This window comes from Emydura macquarii, unplaced genomic scaffold (genome assembly GCF_026122565.2).
Source record: "Emydura macquarii macquarii isolate MOO-44397 ecotype Brisbane River unplaced genomic scaffold, CSIRO-AGI_Emac_v2 contig_374, whole genome shotgun sequence".
Lineage (NCBI taxonomy): Eukaryota > Metazoa > Chordata > Testudines > Chelidae > Emydura > Emydura macquarii.
In genome coordinates this window covers 11,699,678-11,721,156 of record NW_027130511.1, presented here as the reverse complement: position 1 = coordinate 11,721,156, position 21,479 = coordinate 11,699,678, and the positions used below count along the sequence as shown (strand labels likewise).

Sequence of the window (21,479 nt, the reverse complement as noted above, 5' to 3'; positions counted from 1 at the left end):
TTAAAAGTGTGGCTCCAATTTTGTCATCTATAGAGAGTTTTTTTTACAAGAAAAAGTGAACAAAGGTATTTCAATATTTTTCTGAAGATTCCAAGACAACAAAGTAGAGCATTCTGCATAGCTTCTTGTAATATTAAAAATATCTCACTATGGATACAGGGAATGTCAAGGGAAGAGAAATAAACCGTTCTTTTGGAGGTTCTTCTCTCAGGGACACATTTCACTTTGGTAAATTAAAAGACCTCAATGTGGGTAGGTCAAAATTAACATATTGCTGGGTAGCAATTTGTCCCAAAATTTATTCACTTAACAACAAAATTCTTACTTGCACATATCCGTGGAATCCTGTGTTCCTAACGTATATAATGAAGAACCAATTCTATTACAGTCATCTGCAACACCTAGAAAGAAATAAAAGGACTTGAGATTGAATATTTCACTCTACTCTTGTATTAATATTATTTCAAGAAGCACACATTATTTCTTCAATACTGAATGCTTTTCTAAAAGATATGCTCTACTCAACCAGCAGTTATGGGATTGATACAAGAATTACATGGTGAAATTCTATGGCTTGTGTTGTGCTGGAGGTCAGACTAGATGATTACAATAGTCCCTTTGGACTTTAAAGGCTTTTAATGTTACTCTGAGATAATTTAACAGAGTTTAGAATGTAGTATCAATATTTCATTAAACTCTAAATATTTTCCACCAAACAAAGTGATGTCCTAAGTCAATTATGTTTCCACACTAGAGAATGGAAATCTCACCTTCAGAACACACAGAAAAATAAATCCCTAACTGTGAATGTACTGCAGTTACCAGTTAACAAGCTCTGAATTACTTAAAAGTACAACAAGAAAAATGGTTTGATTTATGTGGGACTTTGACAGGTATATGCTGGCTTAATTCTCAGGAAGGTCTTACACCTAACTGCTAAAGGGTCATTGATTAAAAAGGCTTATTAATGCTAATTTAAAACAATTGTTTGAAAAAAACAAAACAAAAATTAGTTTTGGTTAGAATTCTTCAATATTCATCTGAATTCAGCTGATGTTTTGAAGGTAAGTCAGTTGCTATTTGTACTGCATTTGTGAAGATGCAGTTGAATAGTGATAGACCATATTCATTAATGTAGAGGACTGTAGAGAGAAAGGCAGGAAAACCAGACAGATAAGACTGGGAAAAAATATCTAAGTGACATTGTTGTGGGTACAGATTTATATTAGGCAGGAGTGTGAATTGTCAATGTTGTTAATTTATACTGTGATTTTACCATTGAATTTCTCCTTTTCCAATACAGAAGTAGGACGGCTCTACTTTTTTTCTTTCTGACCTACTCACTGCACATTCCTTTCATACACCACACACACCCCAAGCACGGATATAAATAGTAACAGACAGTGAATTACTACTTAAGTGAGTAAAGACACTTCTGAGCCCCGGCTACGTAACCCTACTCACCCAACAGTGCCTCCCTCAGCAACATGGCTATTTTTAGCAGTGTAATGTCCCACTGCCTGCTCACGGCAAGAGCTTTCTCCCACCATAGGGAGCTACATGAGCCTTTCCCTGCTGCAGTGAAAGATTCTGGCAGTGGAGAAAGACTCTGGCATGAGGAAGACAGCAGAGAAAGGCTTGGCAGCAGGGTACATCCAGAGCCTTTCCCCATGGCCTCCCCCCGCCAGAGCCTTTCACTATTTCATGTAGCTACATACCGCAGTGTGGACACAGCCTGCTTTGCACAGCAGCGTCGGATATTTAACATTTAATTGGAAATTTCTTGACTCACTTTATCTTGGGAACATAAGAAAGTTAATACTAATTCTTGTTCTGATGGTACTTCGTTACAACAGATTACAAAAGATGCAAACTTTTTTGTAGCAGACTAGCATAGATCTTGTTTTAACAGACTTTTGTGGACCACCTTCCCTCCAACTCACTGTTGCATATCATCCATGCGGAACTACTATAATTGCTTATACAGCACAGTATTATTAGGAAATTATGTATCTTAAGCTGTCTAAATAATATCTTAGTCTAACTTAGCTCGAAGTAAGAAGACAACAACCCCTTGCGACACTACAGCTCTCTGCAGACGCCTAGTAAGTGCTCCATGGACCACAGAGCTTGAGAATCTCTGCAAGATTCCTGGGGTCCATACTCTACTCTTCTAGATAAAACTTGGAAAGAACCAGTGGTCCCCAGGCTCAGTTTGACTGGATTGACGACGATACCTCAGAATCGTAAGAAGTTGAACCATGTGCTTCTCAACTATTAGGACCTCTGAATCTTTGATCTCTTGGGTTTGGTCAGTCTTGTGCTACTAGACCCTCATATTTTTGTGGCACATTGGAAATAAAACTAGGAGAGTTGCAGATCCTGTCCTAGTCAGGGAATAACTAAGGGCATTTTTGATGTAATTTAGCATGGCATCTAACCTCTGTTAGATGTGCATGAAGTTTGGGGAAGAAAAGAAGAAAATTAAGGGTCTGGTTAAAATGGTCTGAAACCACTATGGACAGGAATTTGTAGTGAGGACACAGGGCCATCCTTATGGAACATAAGTCACAAGGGGCCTGGATCTCACTAATTCTCTGGGCTGAAGATGCAGTTTGTAGAATGTAATCTTCAGAGAAATTGTAGAGAGAACTGTCTGACAGGTGTTTGATCCAGGAACCCCATGAGGTGTGTAAGTACTGGATTCAAATCGCATAACAAAGGTGGCTGACACAGAAGAATGAATAAATGGAGCACGCCTTCAGCAAACTATTACTGTAGGGTCAGCAAAGACCAACAGTCCATGCATTAGAGGATGGGAAGTTAAAATGGTTTTGACATATATGTAGTAGAAGATCCAAAATCAGAAGTAATGGAAGGCCATCTTGAATCTACTCTTTCCTGAGTTGCTCAGAAGGAGAATCCCTTCCATTTCATCAAGTGGGTTTTCCTGATCAATGGCTTCCCGTTTTCCAATAAAACTTCTTGACTTTGATAAAACACTCAATTCAATGTTTCCAGCGTTCCAGAAGTCTAGCTGTCAGCCTAAGAAGAGAATCAGAATCTGGGTGAAAAATCTTTCCCTGATTCTTAGAGAACAGTTCTAGTAAATTGGGATGCAAGATTTGCAGTTTGGTTCTCAGTTGTGGGAGGCTGAAGAACTGAAATTGCATAACTCAGTTGGAACTAAGAGCACCACTTTGGGTTGCAAGCCTTGAATAGTTTGCTGAGGTAAGCACATTCCACAGATGTCAATTAGTATTACCAAGGGAGACGTATGGAATTGTCCTCTGGCAAGAAAGTTTTCATAGCTGTGGAAACTCAGAGGTCCTATGAATCCCCACTTTTGTGCTGGGATTAAAAAGGACTTTGTTTTTGTGAATCCCCAAGGACAGTGTGCACTTTTTCTAGGGCAGAATACTCTCCCTAAGGAGAGTGGGCTCTTATAAGCCAATTACAATTAAAGCAAATATAAATGTCCTTTCTCCAGTTCTTCCCTGAAAAAGTACTACTTAGAACTACTGATGAGGCACTGCTGTCACGTGCCTTCATGTCCTTTAACTTGGGCAAAAACAGGGACTTCACTGCTACTTTTGCCAAGCCTGTAAGCAGTCACTTCTTGCAAATGGGTCTTTGACATTGAAGTGCTCTTTAAATGTAGATTCTGCCAGACTCCACGGCTTGCTCCTTAAAAGCTTCTTCCAACAGCAGTTTAAAGGTGACCCTCCAAATCTTTTCAGGTTTCAAAGGAGAAAGCAAGATAGATCAAACATCTATTCAGATTATGGCCTTCTCCCAGGTACCTTTGACATTGCACATAGCCATCAGTGACCAGCATCAAAGTGTTTTATGAAGTGCAAGGCTTGAAAGGCCTTTCCTCCTAATGGCCTCCCCACGGTGCCATTGTGTCAGTAGACCCTAACAAAAGGGAAAGTGTAACAAAGATAAAACAGAACAGTACTGAAAAAGGATAAGGCAGTGCAAATGGGCTGAGCCGAGACAACACTTGGGGGAAAAAAAGACATGAACACTGGAAAAAAGAGCTACTCTAAAAAAATCCTATGTAACTGTTCACAAACAAAAATCTCTAGAGAGAATAAGGACAAACCAACCCAATGAGGGAAGCACCAAAAACACTGAGCTGTGCAAGCCCACTGCTCTTTTAGCAGTCTGCAGGATACAGTTGGGTCTATGCCTGCTTTTATGCCCTTGGAATTCAGTAAGTGGAAGAGGGTAGGTGCACACATGATCCCAACAGACACTGCTTGCTAGACGTTTCCAAGCTGATGAATACCAATGGCACCTTCCAAGACTGAAGCTGTATATGGGTAATTACAGAAGGAAAATTTTATTTCCCTCCAGAACTTAAAGTCATCAATAGTTCCCCAATTTTGGCAAGTCAAACTTCCCCAAACCTCTCCATTCCCCTGACATATTATGACTGCCACTTTTGGTTGAAGAGGAATAGATGAGTTTGATGTTGAGTAAAGAAATGTAATATCTTGTGTGGCACAAGCTGACCAAGTAACTGCAGGCAGACCTAAAGTTCTCACCACTAGAATAGGTTTATGACAGAATTTAATCATGAATGTAGCTGTACCACCCACCTCTGCACTCTAAAGTTCATAAAATCAATAGTACTTCTAAAGAAAAATACTAAAGATTAAACACAGGTTTCAATTATCCCCCAAAGAGATGGTATGAAGAATCAAATTGTCTCCAGTGCGTTGGTCTAGTACAGCCTTAGGGAAAATGGTGCCCTGGGGGAACTTGGCGCTCCTGCCCCTGACTGCCTCTTCCTGGGCTCCCCACCCATCTACCCTGACCCCCACAGCCTTCCCAGGCTCCCCACCCCCATTTTCCCAGGTCTCACTGCCTCCCTTCCCCATTGCCCTGAGCTGCCTTCTGAGGTCTTGCACCCATTCCTTGTGTCCCCCTGACCACAGTGCCCTGGGCGGTTGCCCACAGCACTGACCCGTAAGGCCAGCCCTGAACATTACTTACACCAAGAGACATGTTATTCCAAGGTCTGATTAGTCTTTACTTCTACTTGCATAAAGACATTTATACTTCCTGAGAATTTTACTCTTCCTTGCATGTGAGGCAAGTTGTGAATGGCAATAACTTTCCATTGATAAAGCATTAGGAAATTTTCTAGTGTGTGCTATAATTAATGGGGCTTCCCCCCGGAGAACAGAAACTCACTTTTGTGTGATCTTGTCATTTTATCAGATTTGCCAGAAGCATCTTTGACTCGATTGTGGTATTCTACAAGGAACGTTCTTTCATGTTCAAAAAAGTCATCTACATCCTAAAAAACAAAGAAGTATTTAGAAAACATTTGTCTGTTATAATTTATCTGTTATAAAGACCCATAAATTTAATCTATGCAATCATGACTGTATACAATTAAATAATTTATAACAGATGTAAGTTAACTCTGTACATGTTTATAAAACACCCTATATAAAAGTTAGTTTCTACTTCACTTACCTATACCAAGTCCCTCAAGATTTAAGTTACCCTGCAATGCTGTCGGCTTGATACTAGGTATTGCAATCCTACAACCCTGAACTCATAGTTAGCCAGTAGGTGAAGGAAAAACTGATTTTTAGATGTGGTGTTTTATAATGCATTTGTAATTTACTAGGGGGCTGTAATAAGTACCTTCCACCGCTAGGTCACCAGTTCTATTATGACCCAAATCAGCAGTGAAGATAGTTCATTACCATCCATTAGCTGGTTACTGAAATAGTTAGATACCTGGTCGCAACTGCAGTATTATGTCCAGTTCTAGGCACCACACCTCGGGAAAGACGTGGACAAATTAGAGAAAGTCTAACAAAAATTATTAAAGATCTAGAAAATATTACCTACAAGGAAAGATTTTAAAAATTGGGTTTCTTTTGTCTGGAGAAGAGAAGACTGATGGGGGACGATGATAATCTTCAGGTATGTAAAAGGTTATTATACAGAGGAGGGTGATAAATTGTTCTCCTTAACCAATGAAGACACAAGAAGAAGAAATGAGTTTAAATTGCAGCAAGGGAGATTTAGGTTAGACATCAGAAAAAACTCCCTAATTGTAAGGGTAGTTAAGCATTGGAACAAGTAACCTACAGAGATTGTGGAATCTCCATGATTGTCTAACCTGTCCTTAAAAACCTACAAACACCTGTCACGGATGGTCTAGATAACACTTAGTCCTGCCTCAGTGCAGAGGACTGGACTAGATGAGCTATCGAAGACCCTTCCAGTCCTATATTTCTATAATTCTGATTCTGTCCAGTTCCTAGTAGACAGGTATCTACCTAGAAAGATTAACACCCCGACTGGCACAATTAGATCTGTAGTGATACTATGAACTGAATACACAAGGACATTGAACTACTCTGTCATCCAGACCATTAGGTTAGATGCAGGCAAACTTGAATGACTATTGCCTATGCAAAATCTGCTCTATGGACAGATGATGGATAACTAATCCAGCCCCTTTCATGAGCACTACTCAAAAGGGGAAAAAAGGTGAACAAAAAGCCTTAGCACACCTTTATTATTAACGAATACACAGAAAATACATCATACAATAGCATTCATGTGACATGATATGAATGAATAAGGGGGTCCTCTCTATATTGTCTTGAAAACAATTACTATGATGGAGAGAAGCCAAGATGTCTAAACAGCATTAATGTGGATGCAGGTTTACATTAGACAAGAGTCAGAAACATGGATAGTTATTTACATAAACTATTATTCAAGAAGAAAAGGTAATTATATATCTTGCCTTTCAGACCCTCTTTTGCACCAGAATTAATTCATGGCTGTAGTAACCACATCTGATGTGTCTTAAGAATTCAAGGGCATAAAATTAGGAAAGTTACACAGGGCTTGAAAAATCCACTTTCTAGTGGGAAGCTTTCACTGGAGCGCAGAGGGAATGAAATCACCAGTTTCTGCAGAATTTAAGGTTTCATTATACAAGTACGTTTCAAGACAATGAAGTTCCAAGGACAACCTTCCAATCATTAACTGAATGAAGGATTCAGTGTGGTCTTCCTGAGTCTGCAGACAGCTCCAGCACCTCTGCTGCTGCTCATAGCTTTGAAAATCAGCTGCAGAGTGAAATTAACATGTCTGGTAAATTTCACTGCTATATTCAGGAGTCTTGGGCACTCCTAAAATAGTCCAGAATCATGGCTGTTTCACAATACTATTTGGGAAAGCTATAAACGGCAACACATGGAGGATAGGTCCATCAATGGCTATTAGCCAAGATAGCCATTGATGCAACCCCAGACTTTGCATGTTCCTAAGCCTCTGACTGCTTGATGCCAGGACTGGACAACAGGGGATGGATCACCTGATGATTGCCTTGTCCTGTTCATTCCCTTGGAAGCATATGGCATTAGCCACTGTTGGAAGACAGGATATTGCGCTAGACAGACCGCTGGTCTGACCCAATATGGCCATCCTTATGTTCTTAAAGGCAGGTATCAGTTATTCACGGGGGAGGGAAAGGGCCCTTACCACCCCACACCCCGCAAAAAAAGCTGGAGAAGGGATAAAACAGTGAATGCCCTCCCTGTGCAAGCTGCCAGATAGCTCTGGAAAGTGAGTGGGGTGGGAAGAGACACAAAGCATTCCAGCAGGTAGATATGCAACTTCAAGATTACAATTCCTACTGTCCAGAGGAGAATAAAATGAATGATGAAACCTCCAAAAAGGATCCCAGGACAGCACACTCTCCCTTCTCAGTATCTAGTGTTGCAAGGGGCTACACATTTCAGCAAGGTGCTGCACCTGGGCCTGGCTGGTGAGGCCCCAACTCCCTTCACATTCATCTATTTTGTATCTACCTCTGTCGAGCAAGTGTATGATACATTTGGGACTCCCCAAAATGTACTTGGCATACATTAGGTATTTGTCTCCTTTTGTAATCTTATTTGATTTCAGTTCAAAGAGATACAATTTCAAGAAAATTACTCAACAGTTAACATTGCTAGAGATTAATCACCTTTACTCCAGAAACAATGACACCATCTGCTGATTTAACCATGTTTTTAAAGAAGTCTTCAAGTTTCTCTTTCTTATTTTTTCCACGAACACTCAACTGAAAGATAAGTTCTCAAGTTAGCATGTTCTCTGGAGGCAATAAAAGTAGTGAATTGATTTTTGCACTGAGAGGAGCTAGAAATTACATTAGAAACTGCAAATGTGGTATCAGGTTCCTTTCTGTTTATTTAACAGTACATTGTATAATAATGTGGACAATGCACCAAGTATTACTAATATGACATTTGGCATTCTACTCGTTGTGGACCAGGCTTCCTTTAACATCTAATGTGAATTGTGTGAAAACATTCAACTCCAGGGAAGAATGTATCTGTATCACTTCAGATGTATGCATTCTCAAAATGTCCACATTTTTCATACACAATAAAAGGAAGCTACAGACAAGTTAGCTAATGCCGCTAGGTTCTGCTCTTCCTTTGTTGCTTAATATTGCAAATTACATCATTTTCAGGAACTTCTAATCCATTTCCTCCTTGCTTCCCCCTGAAATTATCCCTCCCACACAAACTCCCCACATCCTTTCTGTCCACCTAACTTTCCAGATCTGTACAGCCAGAATTCCTGGACAAGATTGCAGCAAATACTGAGTTGACTTTTTATATATCAGAGAACTAAAAGCCATGTTTCAAGTTAACAAAAAATAATTTACCTGAGGTTTGTTTTTAGATTTATTTTTCATTTTCAACATTCAAGGTTTAGGTAGTGCAAGATATATAACTTATTTAGTTACTTTAAAAAGCAATTGAGACACCTTATTTAGACACCATCATCCCAGAAATATATATTGTAACTTGCCTAAAAACCTAACAGCCTCCATTTTATTAGCCCAATATTAGGATTCCAACTCATAGTACGCAGCATGAAGACAGCTTGTACTGATTACTTCTCTATATATTTAGCTAGTGTAGCTATCATAAAACTATTCTGCTTGTCAGAGATGTGCATCATTTTGGCACAATATTTAACAACCATGATAAGCTACAGATTCTCTCTCAGTATAAGAGAGCCTTTTAACCATCAACTCTTTTCCTCAGTTACTGTTGGAATCCTATCTTGCAGAAAATCAATCACACTTGAGTTTCACAAAACAGTGATAATGAGAGTTTGTTTCATCATGTTCGCTCTTTTAAAACACCTGAATTCAATCAAGAGAATGGGTGAGTAAATATCATCTTGAGCCATGGCAAATGGAGACTGATTAGCAACACTTTCTAATCAGTCTCCCATAAATATTTTTGATGACTAGGCCACAGTTCAAAAACTATAAATTAGGTCCTGAATGCCAATTTCCCAGATGATAGAAGAATGAACTTCGACAGAGCTAGATAATTTAATTTTTTAAATTCTAATTCCAAATAGGTTTGGTTAAGGAATCACTGTAAATTGTTTCAGGAGATAAAGTATTCTACCCATTTTAATCATATCGTGAAAGTACATCTTGATTGCTTTTGCTACTGAATCAGTTTTCAATACTCACATCCTGATTATATTCCAAGAAGACATGGAAATTTAAATCTTTTCTCAAGATAGGATGTGCTGCCACACGACACAAGAACACTTCATGCATTGCAACTGTCTTCTTGAATATTGCCAGATACTCACTGGAAACAAAAACACAAATACGGTGACTACACAATAAAGAATTAAAATTCCATCTGAAGCAATTAATTTTTGATTAAGCCTACTACAGAAATGAGAGATCCTAGTACACAGACAAAACTGTTAGAAGTGCTAAAATATTTTACAACAATCTTTGATGTACTTCATGTTAGTATATTATATGGTATTTAATGTGTGTACTAAAAAAGGTAATGTTAATACCTGGGGAAAAATTTAAACCTTTATCATATTACACAGACATATACAGATAAATTCAACAAATATTAAAGGCCCTTTAAATGAGGATTCAAATTCCATCTGTATGTTAGTTCCACTGGAAGTATAACCCCATTTAGCCTTCCCATCAACTATCAAGAACTAACAAGATGCAAGACTGCACCATACAAGCAACTGTGTAGCCTATTCTGTGTATTCCTTCCTCTATCTCCATCTCCTTGCCCGTTTGCTCCCCTCAACTCTTTTGATTGTATTTTGTCCATTTAACTTGCATGCTCTTTGGATCAGGAATCTTATTCCATGTCTAAAGTGCCTAGTATGCAGGATGCTATATACAGGAACTTTTGCTTAATTTCTCTTTTAGAACTGTTGTAAGATTTAGTACATCAAAAGCAAGTATCACAATAAGCAGTCAGTTGCCCAGTTCAACCAAGCTAGATTTTAAAGCAATAATTGAAGCTTAGCTTATGGTGCAAACAAAGGATTCAGGAGAAGCATCTACACTTATCAATACAAGTTTACTACAGTTTATTTTATTTTGCAAATTCAGTAATTGACGTTTAGTAAACGGCATTGATTGTACAGAGATAAGAGGAAAGAGGCTTCTTTTATTCCCCCTCAAGTTAACAATGAAATGGCTTAGATAACTGACACGCTTCACTACGTGCAAGGAGGGATCATAAGATTTACATACCAGCAAACCAGCAGGATCAGTGTTGGGAGATGTTTGATCTCTGTGAGAGCAGTAGTCATTCAGTGAAGACAAAAAAGAAGAATGCAGAGGATGGAGGTGGCAGTAGAAGAAACCCCAAGGTTTCTGTATTATCCAACCCCTAACCAGACCACAAAAGAATCATGATCAGGGCTGCTGGAAAATCACAGATTCTTCAATATTTATTGTGCTCAGCTAATTTCCAGTTTTCTGGCTTATCAAGTATAAGTGTATATTTCCTCTGCTGTCAAACCATCTCTTGCAAACCAGTCTAATACGGTACTTTTAAAACACTAGCTCACAGCAGCTGGATGCTTGGAAGAAATGCTAATTCTTTTCTTGCCAGTTCACAGTTCAGTGAGAGAAGTAATCTAGTAGCAGTGTAAATATACACATGAAAACTGAAATCAGGAAGGGAGGAGAGAGCAAAAAAGGTCCATGGGTGAGATAAAAGAAAGGAAATGGAGTAAGGAAAAATACTTTCCTATGTGACAACACAGAATACTAAACCTTACAACAAATCCTCCAAAATCACTATCAACTGCATAACCAGGGAAGTCACTATTTCCAAGAAACACGCCTACTATAAAAATATGTATTCCCCCATAAAAAACGTCAGGTGGTTACCAAATTTTCAGTTCTGCAGAACAGAAATTTGATAACTGCACATTAACAACTAACTACAAGGGTTGTGCAGGCTCCTGTTACCTCACACAGATTTGTGAGCTCTTCCACCTCACCTGTGTCTGTCACTAACTAACTAAAGATGGAAAGTAAAATTTGCATTTTTAGTTATTACTAGGGCACATGCAAAAAAAACCAGCTCAGTCCATATTCATAGTGAAACTTTTACAACTAAATGGTAAAAACAGAAAAGCAGGTTAGCAAAGACTGATTGAAGCTGCCTTCAGAAGTGATCTGTAAAGGAAAAGGTTAGTTAAGATCCAATACCTCATCTTTACAATTTATTCTTGAATGATTCTTTGTAAAAACAAAGACAAGCTAACTTTGTTTTCCATTTTCAGTGTGTATTTATATTACCCCTTCATAAAATTCCCACAACTCTGAGCAATAATTTCTACAATTTTCCTGATGCTCTGATCATGATTATTGAGATAACACTGGTAATGTGGTAACTGTGGATGCTCAAACCTGCATCTTCCAGAAGGGATCTCTGTGGTGAAGTGATTAGAAGTATGGAATAACACAGAACACTAAAAGGCAATTGTAACACACACACAGCAGTGAATAAAATATACATACGCTTCCAGTTCTTGTTTCATCTTGGTGAACTCTTCCTTAGTCATCGATCCTTCTCCTTCTCCAAGTTTCTGTAGTTTTTCCCTTGAAGCATCAAAGTCAGGCCTGGGTGGTGCTGGTGGGATCTGTCAAATGAGTAAGTCAGGGAGTACTTTTGAATTCCTCACCTTCTAAGGCCATGTCTACACTAGCACTTATGTCAGCAAAACTTTTGTTGCTCAGGGCTGTGAAAAAACACACCCCATTGAGCGACGTAAGTTTTTCCAGCATAAGCACTCGTGTGCACAGTGCTATATCGGCAGGAGACGCTCTCCCACCAACACAGCTACCAGTCCCTCACTGAGCTGGTTTTATTATGTCAACAGGAAAGCTCTCTCCCACAGTATAGCATGGCTACACAAACGGTCTTCAAGAAGCTCAGCTATGCCACTGTAAGCTTACTAGTGCAGACATGGCCTTAGTCAAAGCTAAAGCCCTTCAAATAAGAGCACAGTAAGTTGCTTAAAACTTTTTAGACCTGAACAGCTGTTCTCCTCCCTGCTCCCCATTAACAACCTTATGGCAAAAAGTCACCTGATGAATAATTTATGGAGCACACTGGCCCAATACCCCATTTTCGTCACGGTTTCCTTTCATATTATTAAATGAAATGTTCTGGTTCCAGGAATCTACTTACAACTGGCCTTATGAAATTTAAACAACATTTTTGATTCACTGAATTAACTTCAGTCAACTATTCAGAGATTTCTTTTAAACAAAGGGGACATTGTCAAGATATTTTCAAAAATTGTTTTAATGCCCTCCATTCGTAATATCTGAAAAGCATGAAACCAAAGTCTTTTTTCTTTCATTCAATGCACACTAAGATGTTATTGCTAGGCTGCCGACATTAAAAAAAATACATTTGTTGGAAAAGGGATATTAACATATAGTAGATATAGTAGGTAAAATTTTGGGTGGCTTAGCTTTTTAATTATTTTATAACATGGTGCATTGTAAGTAAAAACAATTCACCTAAACTGAATTACTAAGGCTATATCTGCATTACAAGTGCTACAGAAGCACAACTACAGCTGTGCCACTGTAGCAAAGACACTTGCCACAGCGACAGATGGGATTTTTCTGTCGCTATAGTAAATTCACCACCTTGAGTGCAGTAGCTAGGTCCACAAAAGAATTCTTCCATCCACCCAAAGGTGTCTATATCAGGGTTTAGGTCAGCTTAACTACATTTCTCAGGGGTGTGAATTTTTCACCTAGGCTGATCTAAGTTTTAGGTGTACGCTAGGGATCAAAATTATGCTGAAGTGTAAACAGGTTAATACAAAGTACTTAAGAACAATTTCTCCCTTGACTTTAAATCATTACCCCACACAGAAAAATTAATCTCAAAGCCTAAAACAAACCAGCTGGTTCTTTTACATAGCCTGCATCCAGCTGACTGAGGGCTGGTCTACACCAAAAACTTACATCAGCATAGCTGTCTCTCAGGGGGCATGAATAAATGAGTACTAAACCAAGGAATTTAAAAAAACAAAAACAAAGAGTACTTTAGTTTTGAATGCCTTTTTAAAAAGCCTTCAATGAAAGTGTAAACTTATCAAAAAGTTAAATGTCAAATATTCCCATTTTAAAACAATTACTGATGTTAATGCTAGCTGTGTTTACAATTACTTCTTTCATCACATAACTAACTATTTCAGAGACATCCATTCCCCGAAGGAATAAGTCCAAAAGGGGAAGTCCTCTAAATTATGCATTAGGTTTTCTTTATCCTACGTCAAACCATATTTTATTTGAATTAATCCAAAGTGAAAATTGATTCTGTTCCTCCTAAAAAAACCCATCAGCAATGGAACAAAAATTCAAGAGCACTGATGACTTCACAGCTTAATACTGAACCCTTTATTGCCATTCCAGCTACAAACAAAGAAAAAACAAAACTTAATTCAACAAACAGCAAGTTAAATATTAACTCCTGAAAACAAGAATGCCAAGTTTCACAGTTCACCTCTCATCTATGTTTTAATACGTTTTAGATTAAAGGATACAGGTGAAACATTAATCCACTCAAAATTCTTGGAGAAAAGAATAGACAGGCAAAAAGCAACAAAACCTGTTATAACGAAAATTACACTGGCTCACCTAAGAATTTGTTTCAACATCTGACTTTGTGAAATTGCCTAACGCAATGTAGTAAAACTTCAGGGCCTGATTTTGAGAGAGGAAGAATACCTATAGCTCCTATTAGCTTTAAATGGTATAAGAGTTCAGTACATGTTATAATCAAGTCCTCAGTCTACAGCTTTTCATAAAACAACAAGACACACAAAATTAAAGGTTTATCATACTTACAATGTAGCCTGCATAGTCTTCATTTTCAACAAAGGAATCATGAAGCCAGATAAACTCCTCATGTTGCCGAACAACAGAAAATTCGTTTTGTTTAAAATTTGGTAAAGAACTCTGCAAAGAAGAGGGCTATTTCAGATTTAGAAATTCAGAGGTTTACACTACTATATCAAGTTTTATAATTTCAATGCCAAAAAGGAGTCTGCAACTAGAAGAACAGTAAAACAACCTTAAACTCTACTAAATTTAAACTGCATCCAGAGTAACAATTAAACTTCCAAATGTTTTGTAAAATAAAAGGGTAATCTATTTTACAGAACTCATGAAAAGACAGTATCAATAAACCATCAAATGAAGCTATGAGAGCTAAGAAAGGCACTGAAGTACAGTATTAGGAAGTTACTTTGGAAATTAAAATCTAAGCCTGAGGCAGAACATAATATGGTCCTAAAGTACACTGTTCAAGTCTGAAGTGAATAATGGAGAAAACAATGTACACCAGGTTGAAGAATACAAGGGTGTAGAAAGACTCCAATAGCAAGCCTGCCATTAATATATTAAAGTAAATGTGGGAATCAAAAGGCAGAATACAGTAATCTACTGAGAATCTCAAGTAAGTTCTTTTAAATAATTAAGTTATGGTTTTACCTTTTAATCAACTTTTTTTGCATATATATCTTGAATTTTATTTGATTACTTCAGGCTGACAGTCTTTCTTGAATGACAAACTGTTACTTTCTCATTTTTTAGTTAATTTATTACATTTAAACGACATCCAGATACAAGGCTGGGTTTACCTTTGTATGAACAGTGAATTTCACTTTGTCCCTCTCGCTAAGAGCATCTGAAATATCCACTTGCAGGGCAGCATCAGTCTGGAGATCTACATTTATTGCTCTAAGCTAAACAAAGAACATCAATTCAGACTTCATAAAAAAACAAAAATAGCACTTTATTTCTCATTCAGCATGAGTCCTGATACTGCAGTGATGGGCATCATTATAAAACAATGGATAGACAGAACAAAGCTACGAAATTTTAAAAATATACCCAGTGAGAAAACAAATCTCATCCCACATTTCTTGCAATGCACAACCATACATGGCGGTTTCACTTACTATGCTTCCTTGTCTGTGCACTATTATTAGTATTCGCATTTCTCATTGTATATTGTTTGCTAACTTGCTAGCAATTCAGAAGAGCAAAATACATTGTAGATTATATTTTGAATTCTAAAGAACAAACAGATGGATTTTACCTTAATTTTTTACATTATTTTATTAATTACAAACACACAACCTAAAGAGCATGTAATATAAATGGACAATTTTAAAGGTGCCTTCGGAGAGGGAAGGGGAAGATTTATGCATTTTGTTTCTTTAGGATATACAAAGGCCTGGTTTATTTTTAAAAAGTCTTTTCAATATTTTTGTAATAGAAACTCCGATCTTGTCTATCCTGGAGAATATGAATGGCCACAGATGTGCTAGGATTATCACAAATACACTCTCTCATTAATGGAGAGGATATTTTTAATCAGACTGTGTTGAAACTCTCTTTTGTGTTTGATGTCTGTTTTAAACTAAACACCCCAGGCCTTTAATTATGGGCTGACAAAGCTAAAAAAAATGATCTAAGTAGTCCTCCAATTTGCAAGGAAACTTTACAGACTTTACATTCCTGATACTTGCAAGGGGAAACAAGCTGAGAATTTCTGAAACCATACCCTTTCAGGCCTTTATACATAAGCAAAATAGGCACAACTCAAAATTGTATTTATTTCTACTGCAGTAATATGTAGAGTGGCTCTAATTAGAGGTTTCAATAATTCAACCTGAAGATTCTTATAATCTACTAACAGGAAGTAGCTGAAAGATTGAATGTAGGCCATAATTTTCAACGGTTATGTCTCAGCCCCCAAAGACAAAATTCAGTCATAGCCGAAACTGTGGATCAGATGCTTGACTTGTGCAAGGGAGAAACTAAAGCCAGAAAAACTGGATGGGGGACTTCAATGTGAGTGCTGTGTCTAACAATACTCCCTCTACCAAAGAAGTCTATCAGTGGGTACACACACAAAGAGAGAGAGAGAGAATTTGGACTCTAAAGATAAAAAGAGGTAAACAATGGCTGCTGCCTTGCCTCTACATTGCATACTTCCCCTCTCACCCTGGCAGAATTCTGAACAGAAATTCTTCCGTGAGTTACTGCTGTTCCCCATCTGATAGTGGTAGAATAAAGATGTAAAGAGGAGATCCAAGGAGAAGCAGGATCTAAATTCTACAATCTCAGGATAGTCCAAGTTGCACTCTGGTTTCTCCATGAAACCTAGATTTCCAGGTTATGGTCCCTTCCCAGTCCCAGTGTGATGTTGGAAGCCCAATCCCACTGAGGACAAAATAAAATTCTGAGATGAGCACTGTATGCCTTTTCCATGGTAGTGGATAGTCTAGAATTATATCCTTAATTCACCCTGTAGATCATTCATAGAATAAAGTAATTTGACAAAATCTCTACTCTAGTACCTGCATGTGCAAGACATGTCTTGCATATGCTAGAGAATCTGGAGGACTGGAGCATAGTGTCTTTTTTCCATTAGAGAGCTAGATCTCATGAAACTTGCTTGGAATACTATGCTTGGAATATCAAAGCTATTTTACTTTTATATTTTTTCCCCACTACTTTAAATTTATCAGCAAAGTCAGATGTAACTTTCTGAACACAAGCCACTATTTTAAGGACAAAGTAAATAGGACAACTGCAAACAGCAAGTAAGAATACTCCGTTGTGATGGATTGCTTGCCCAACAGATACACACTGTACTTCCTATATAAACTCTCCAAGGTTTATATAGGAAGTACAGTTAACAATATGTTAAGTTATGCTACACTGCCTGCCTGGCAACAGGACTATTTTCATTTGCAATGGTAATGAATCATTCTATAAATGGTATCAAAGACAATCAGAAAATTGAAGGAACTTTGTGAGCCACTGTGCAAGAAAAAGAAATACTTTGTATTTTTGCGTACTGACTCAAGAAAAATGCTGTCATGCCCCAGGAGTGAAGAAATTGCTCTACATCACTACTTGAAAGAAGAAATCACTATCAACAGATGGCTTATTGATAGAGAGAAAAAGGAAAAACCTGGGATACACTGTAGACTTTCAGAGAGAAACTGAAAGTCTAAACCAACAGGCTGTGAAAAGCACTGACAACCTGATTTTAAGGTGAGCATGCAGTTATGCCAAGCTGTACGTAATATTTCTACATTTCAATGCATACTTTATGCGCTTACAGCCATCTAGCAGAACTTCTTGTAAACCAATTAAAATCAGTTAGCTTTTGTTTTGTGATTCTCTTTTTTCTCTACTATGAACAGAAAAACCCCAGCTTTTATTTAAAGTAACTGGAATATGTTGTGGAGGCTGAAAAATAATAGTAACGGCACTTGGGGTACCTCAGAGACAAGCAACCTGACCTCAGAAAAGGTTGGGTGAGGAGTAAAGTCACATTTTGGGCTCTCACTCAAGGGCAAAGTAGGTTTCAAACACTACTGTGAGGAAGCTGGCACAAGCGAGTCAAACTACTTGGGGAATGTCAGGTTTGGTTAAGTCATATAATTTACAGTAACACCTACACATGTTAAAAAATTAAAAGCACTATTGACATGGCAATCTCTGAAATCTAGAGCAGAAAAGGGATGTAGAGACCCAGTGAGGAAGTAATTAACCTAATCAAAGGCTGGTCTGTAGCCCTTCACTACATAAGGTGGGCATGACCTGTGCAAACACATGAAGGTGACCAAAAAAAAAGAGAGATCAGGGAAATACCAATTTACAAAAGGGCAGTTGTTTTTACTATTGCCACAGAAAAGGGATGCTATGTTTTTAAGACTCAAATAGCTGGATCTGAGGCCAGGTCTACACTACTGACCTATACTGGTAAAACTACATGATTCAGGGACGTGAAATGTCCTTTGTAGACAGCACTCTACCGTTGACATAGAGCGCTTTAGTGAAAACGCTCCATCAGTGCAACTATGCCACTGTAGTGCTGTACATGAAAACAAGCCCTAAGGAACAGCTTGTTATTGCGTCTTTCAATTATGTTTACATTATGATCAACTACCAAAAACCTACAAAGAGGCCTTGTAATTAAAGCTGGGGATTTCGATTCAGAATAAATGGGAAATGAAAAACAGGGTCTGAAAGTAACATCAGCTGAAAAGTTAAGGGAAGGGATAGTGATTATGTTGTTCTGTAGTAATTATTTAGCACTGGATGGGAGAGGAAGAGAAAGAAGAGAGGCTCCTACTGACCAATTCAAAAGGCATACTTGAAGAGCAGCTCAGTAGAACAAGCAAGATCCTTGACTAACACGTGTAAAGGCAATAAATGGGACAGTACTATAAACTCAGATTACTACAGGAGTTTGTAGCATTAGTGGGAGGGGAAATATAGGATTTTCCAAACGAGATTAAACTATTGGTATTCTACCTGCAAGTATGGCCATTATCTAATGCTTCAGAGAACAGCAACCTATCTATTAATTTCTAATGCATCCATTACTAATGTACTAAGGCCTAATGTACATAATGAAGAAATCTCTCTCTCTCTCTCTCTCGCTTTTACAGTGGCTGGCACTGTAAGTGCTCACTGACATTGGTTTCCACCCTCCCTCTCTTATTTACTCTGTATTCTTCACTAGGAATTCGAAGGAAAGGCCCTATAATACACTTGCACAATAGCATAATGATCCATACAATAGTAATGTTTCTTCCTGACCACTTGGTGATTGCACTGAATGCTTCATGACTAGAACCAATTAAATCTTAACATGAATGCCTTCATACTGTTATTGGTCAAAATTACCCACACCCCTCCCCTTTAAAAATCCAGCCACAGTACTTAACTTTATGTCAGATGTGTGAAATATATATGGTCTGCATGATGTATTTTTGTGGTCTACATGGCATTTTCAGAATCTCAGCTTTCATTTTTAAAAAGTTCCTAATTTTCATGGGGTTTGTCTAGATTAGCTATCACATGTTAACTAACTTCAAACTACATATGACATCTTCCCCCTCAATCTAGCTGGTCAAGGTCAATTCTTCCTAAGAGACTGACTTAAACTAAATCAATATTAACATCTGGCTACACCAGTTTAAGAGCATCTACACTGATTGAAAAATGCAATCTAGTTACACTGGTACATTTTTTTTCATACGCAGAAGGTCACAGCCAGGGAAGAGGAAGAGAAACAAAGAGCTGAAATAGTAGCAAGCCCAAAGGCTAGAATATTTTCCAACTGATACTGAATGCAACAATGAGGTACTGAACAAATAGTAAACGATTAAACAACAGAAGTTCAGTAACTGAAGTCCAAGTTGCACACATACTGTGGCACAAACCTCCCATTGTCATCAATGGGATATCAGCTGTATACTGAAAAGAGAAGGTAGTCTTAATTTTTTAATTATGGGCCAGGGTCTGCATAAAGATGGAATTCAAAGTGCTCTCACCAAATCTGCCCCCCCTCGCTCAATGCAATAACAGATTTAAGAAGCACATATATGAAAGAAGAAGAGATCCGAGTGTAAACTATACAGATGCAAAATATGAATCTCCTACAATATACATAAAGCTGGATTAAGCTACTTTTTAAAAAAAGCTATTGAAACATAGCTTGAGAAAAAAAACGTGGATGGTAGGGACAGGGGAAACTAAACAACAGGCTAATATGTGTTTGTTTGGCTGTATTGTTTCTCTCTCAACAAGTCTGAGAGGAGAACCCGAAATCATAATAGCATCTCAAAAACCATCAAAACAACCCAGTGTCCGTAATGGCATTTAGACGCCAGGACCGTTACGAAGCGAGGAGCTATGGGCCAAAGGTGCACAACTGGAACTAGGATTAAGGAAACAGATTAGACTCCACAACCCAGCCACAGGGGCCCCGGACTCTGCAAAACAGAGCCACTCCCACCCTCCGGCCTGCCGGGCCCCCTCAGGGCACAGCCGCTCCTCCCCACATCTAGGTGCCAGGGACCCGCCGGACAGGACAGGGCCCCCCTGCCTCTGGGTGCCAGGGGCCCGCCGGACAGGACAGGACAGGACAGGATCCCCCCGCTCCATCCCCAGGTGGCAGCGGCCCGCAGCCCCCGGGGCAGGTGCACTTACTCCTCTGTCCTCCTCGGAGAGGAAATCTGGGCCGTCGTCCGAGCCTTCCTGCTCCGGGAGGGGGGAAGACAAAGCGCAGAGGTTAGTGACCCGGCCACACGGCCCTCCCGCCCGACACCCAGCCGTGCGGCGCCCGCAGCCGCCCAGACACCCACCATCATGGCTGCTCCCCGCGCTCGCGTCACTCCCTCCGCACGCGCAGACTAGCGCACTCAGGCCCGGCCCGGCCCAGCCCAGCCCGCCGCCAGGCACTGGCGGGCTCGGCTGCCTGGTAGCCCAGACCCGAGGGGCGGGGCCGGGCGGGGCTAAGGCGGGGGGGCGGCCGGACGACGTGAGGCGAGCGGCAGCGCCGCTAGCGAGGGCCGGGGCTGCTGCTGCTTCGCCTGCGCTGTGGCGTTCCTCGGGCGGCAAGATCCCCCGCGGGCCTGCAAAGGGGTGACGGACCCGCTGCTCCCTCGGCGAGGAGGGGGCCCCGCACGCATGGGGCTCCAGGCGGGGCCGGGCCTCGGATATGGGCAGGGCCCAGGAGGCGCGTTAGGCCAATAGGCAGCTGCCAGAAACGCGGCTCCCCTACGCTACACGCCGCGGGGTGCGTGGTTACTGCCTCTGCCCGAGGTACTCCTTCCAGTCCGATTTAGTGTGGCTTTACTTGTCAGCCGATGGACCGTGAGATACCTTTCTCTGGTAGACTGACGGGCCTGTTAGTAAATAGTTGTTCCTCAGCTTGACTGTAAGCAAATTACCCCGGAGCCTTTTCTTTGTCAAATTGCCTAGATTAAGTTGTTTGAATCACTCCTTAGAAGACGTGTTTTCTAATCCTGTAAACATTCTTGTGGCTCTTCCTTGAACGCTGCCCACTTTAGCAACATGCTTGAAATCTGGGCACTAGAACTGGACAAAGTATTTCAGCAGTGGTCACACCACTGCCAAAGGTAGAGATATAACAAATTCTCTACTTTTAGTCAAAATACCCCTGCTTATACATCCCAGGATCGCATTAGCTCTTTTGGCCACAGCATCACAGTGAGGTCATGGTCATCTGCTAATCCACACAACCCCTAAA

At 39.6% G+C, this 21,479-nt stretch overlaps 1 protein-coding gene across 3 annotated transcripts in view; it reads right to left on the bottom strand.

The window, feature by feature from the left end:
- SNX6 (sorting nexin 6) overlaps positions 1-20,781 on the bottom strand; it is a 32,114-nt gene extending 11,333 nt beyond the window's left edge. The window contains exons 1-9 of one of the 3 annotated variants that reach the window (XM_067534211.1): positions 20,572-20,781; positions 20,417-20,464; positions 15,034-15,138; positions 14,240-14,350; positions 11,888-12,009; positions 9,554-9,677; positions 8,018-8,113; positions 5,206-5,311; positions 326-401 (exon numbers count right to left, since the gene is read on the bottom strand). In XM_067534211.1, the coding sequence (XP_067390312.1) occupies positions 326-401; positions 5,206-5,311; positions 8,018-8,113; positions 9,554-9,677; positions 11,888-12,009; positions 14,240-14,350; positions 15,034-15,138; positions 20,417-20,464; positions 20,572-20,577 (794 nt within the window). In that variant the 5' untranslated portion in view covers positions 20,578-20,781. Of the gene's footprint in view, positions 1-325; positions 402-5,205; positions 5,312-8,017; positions 8,114-9,553; positions 9,678-10,606; positions 10,746-11,887; positions 12,010-14,239; positions 14,351-15,033; positions 15,139-20,416; positions 20,465-20,571 lie in introns of those variants that run through there. The other 2 variants (XM_067534220.1, XM_067534227.1) reach the window with 2 other exon arrangements.
- Positions 20,782-21,479: the final 698 nt, after the last annotated feature.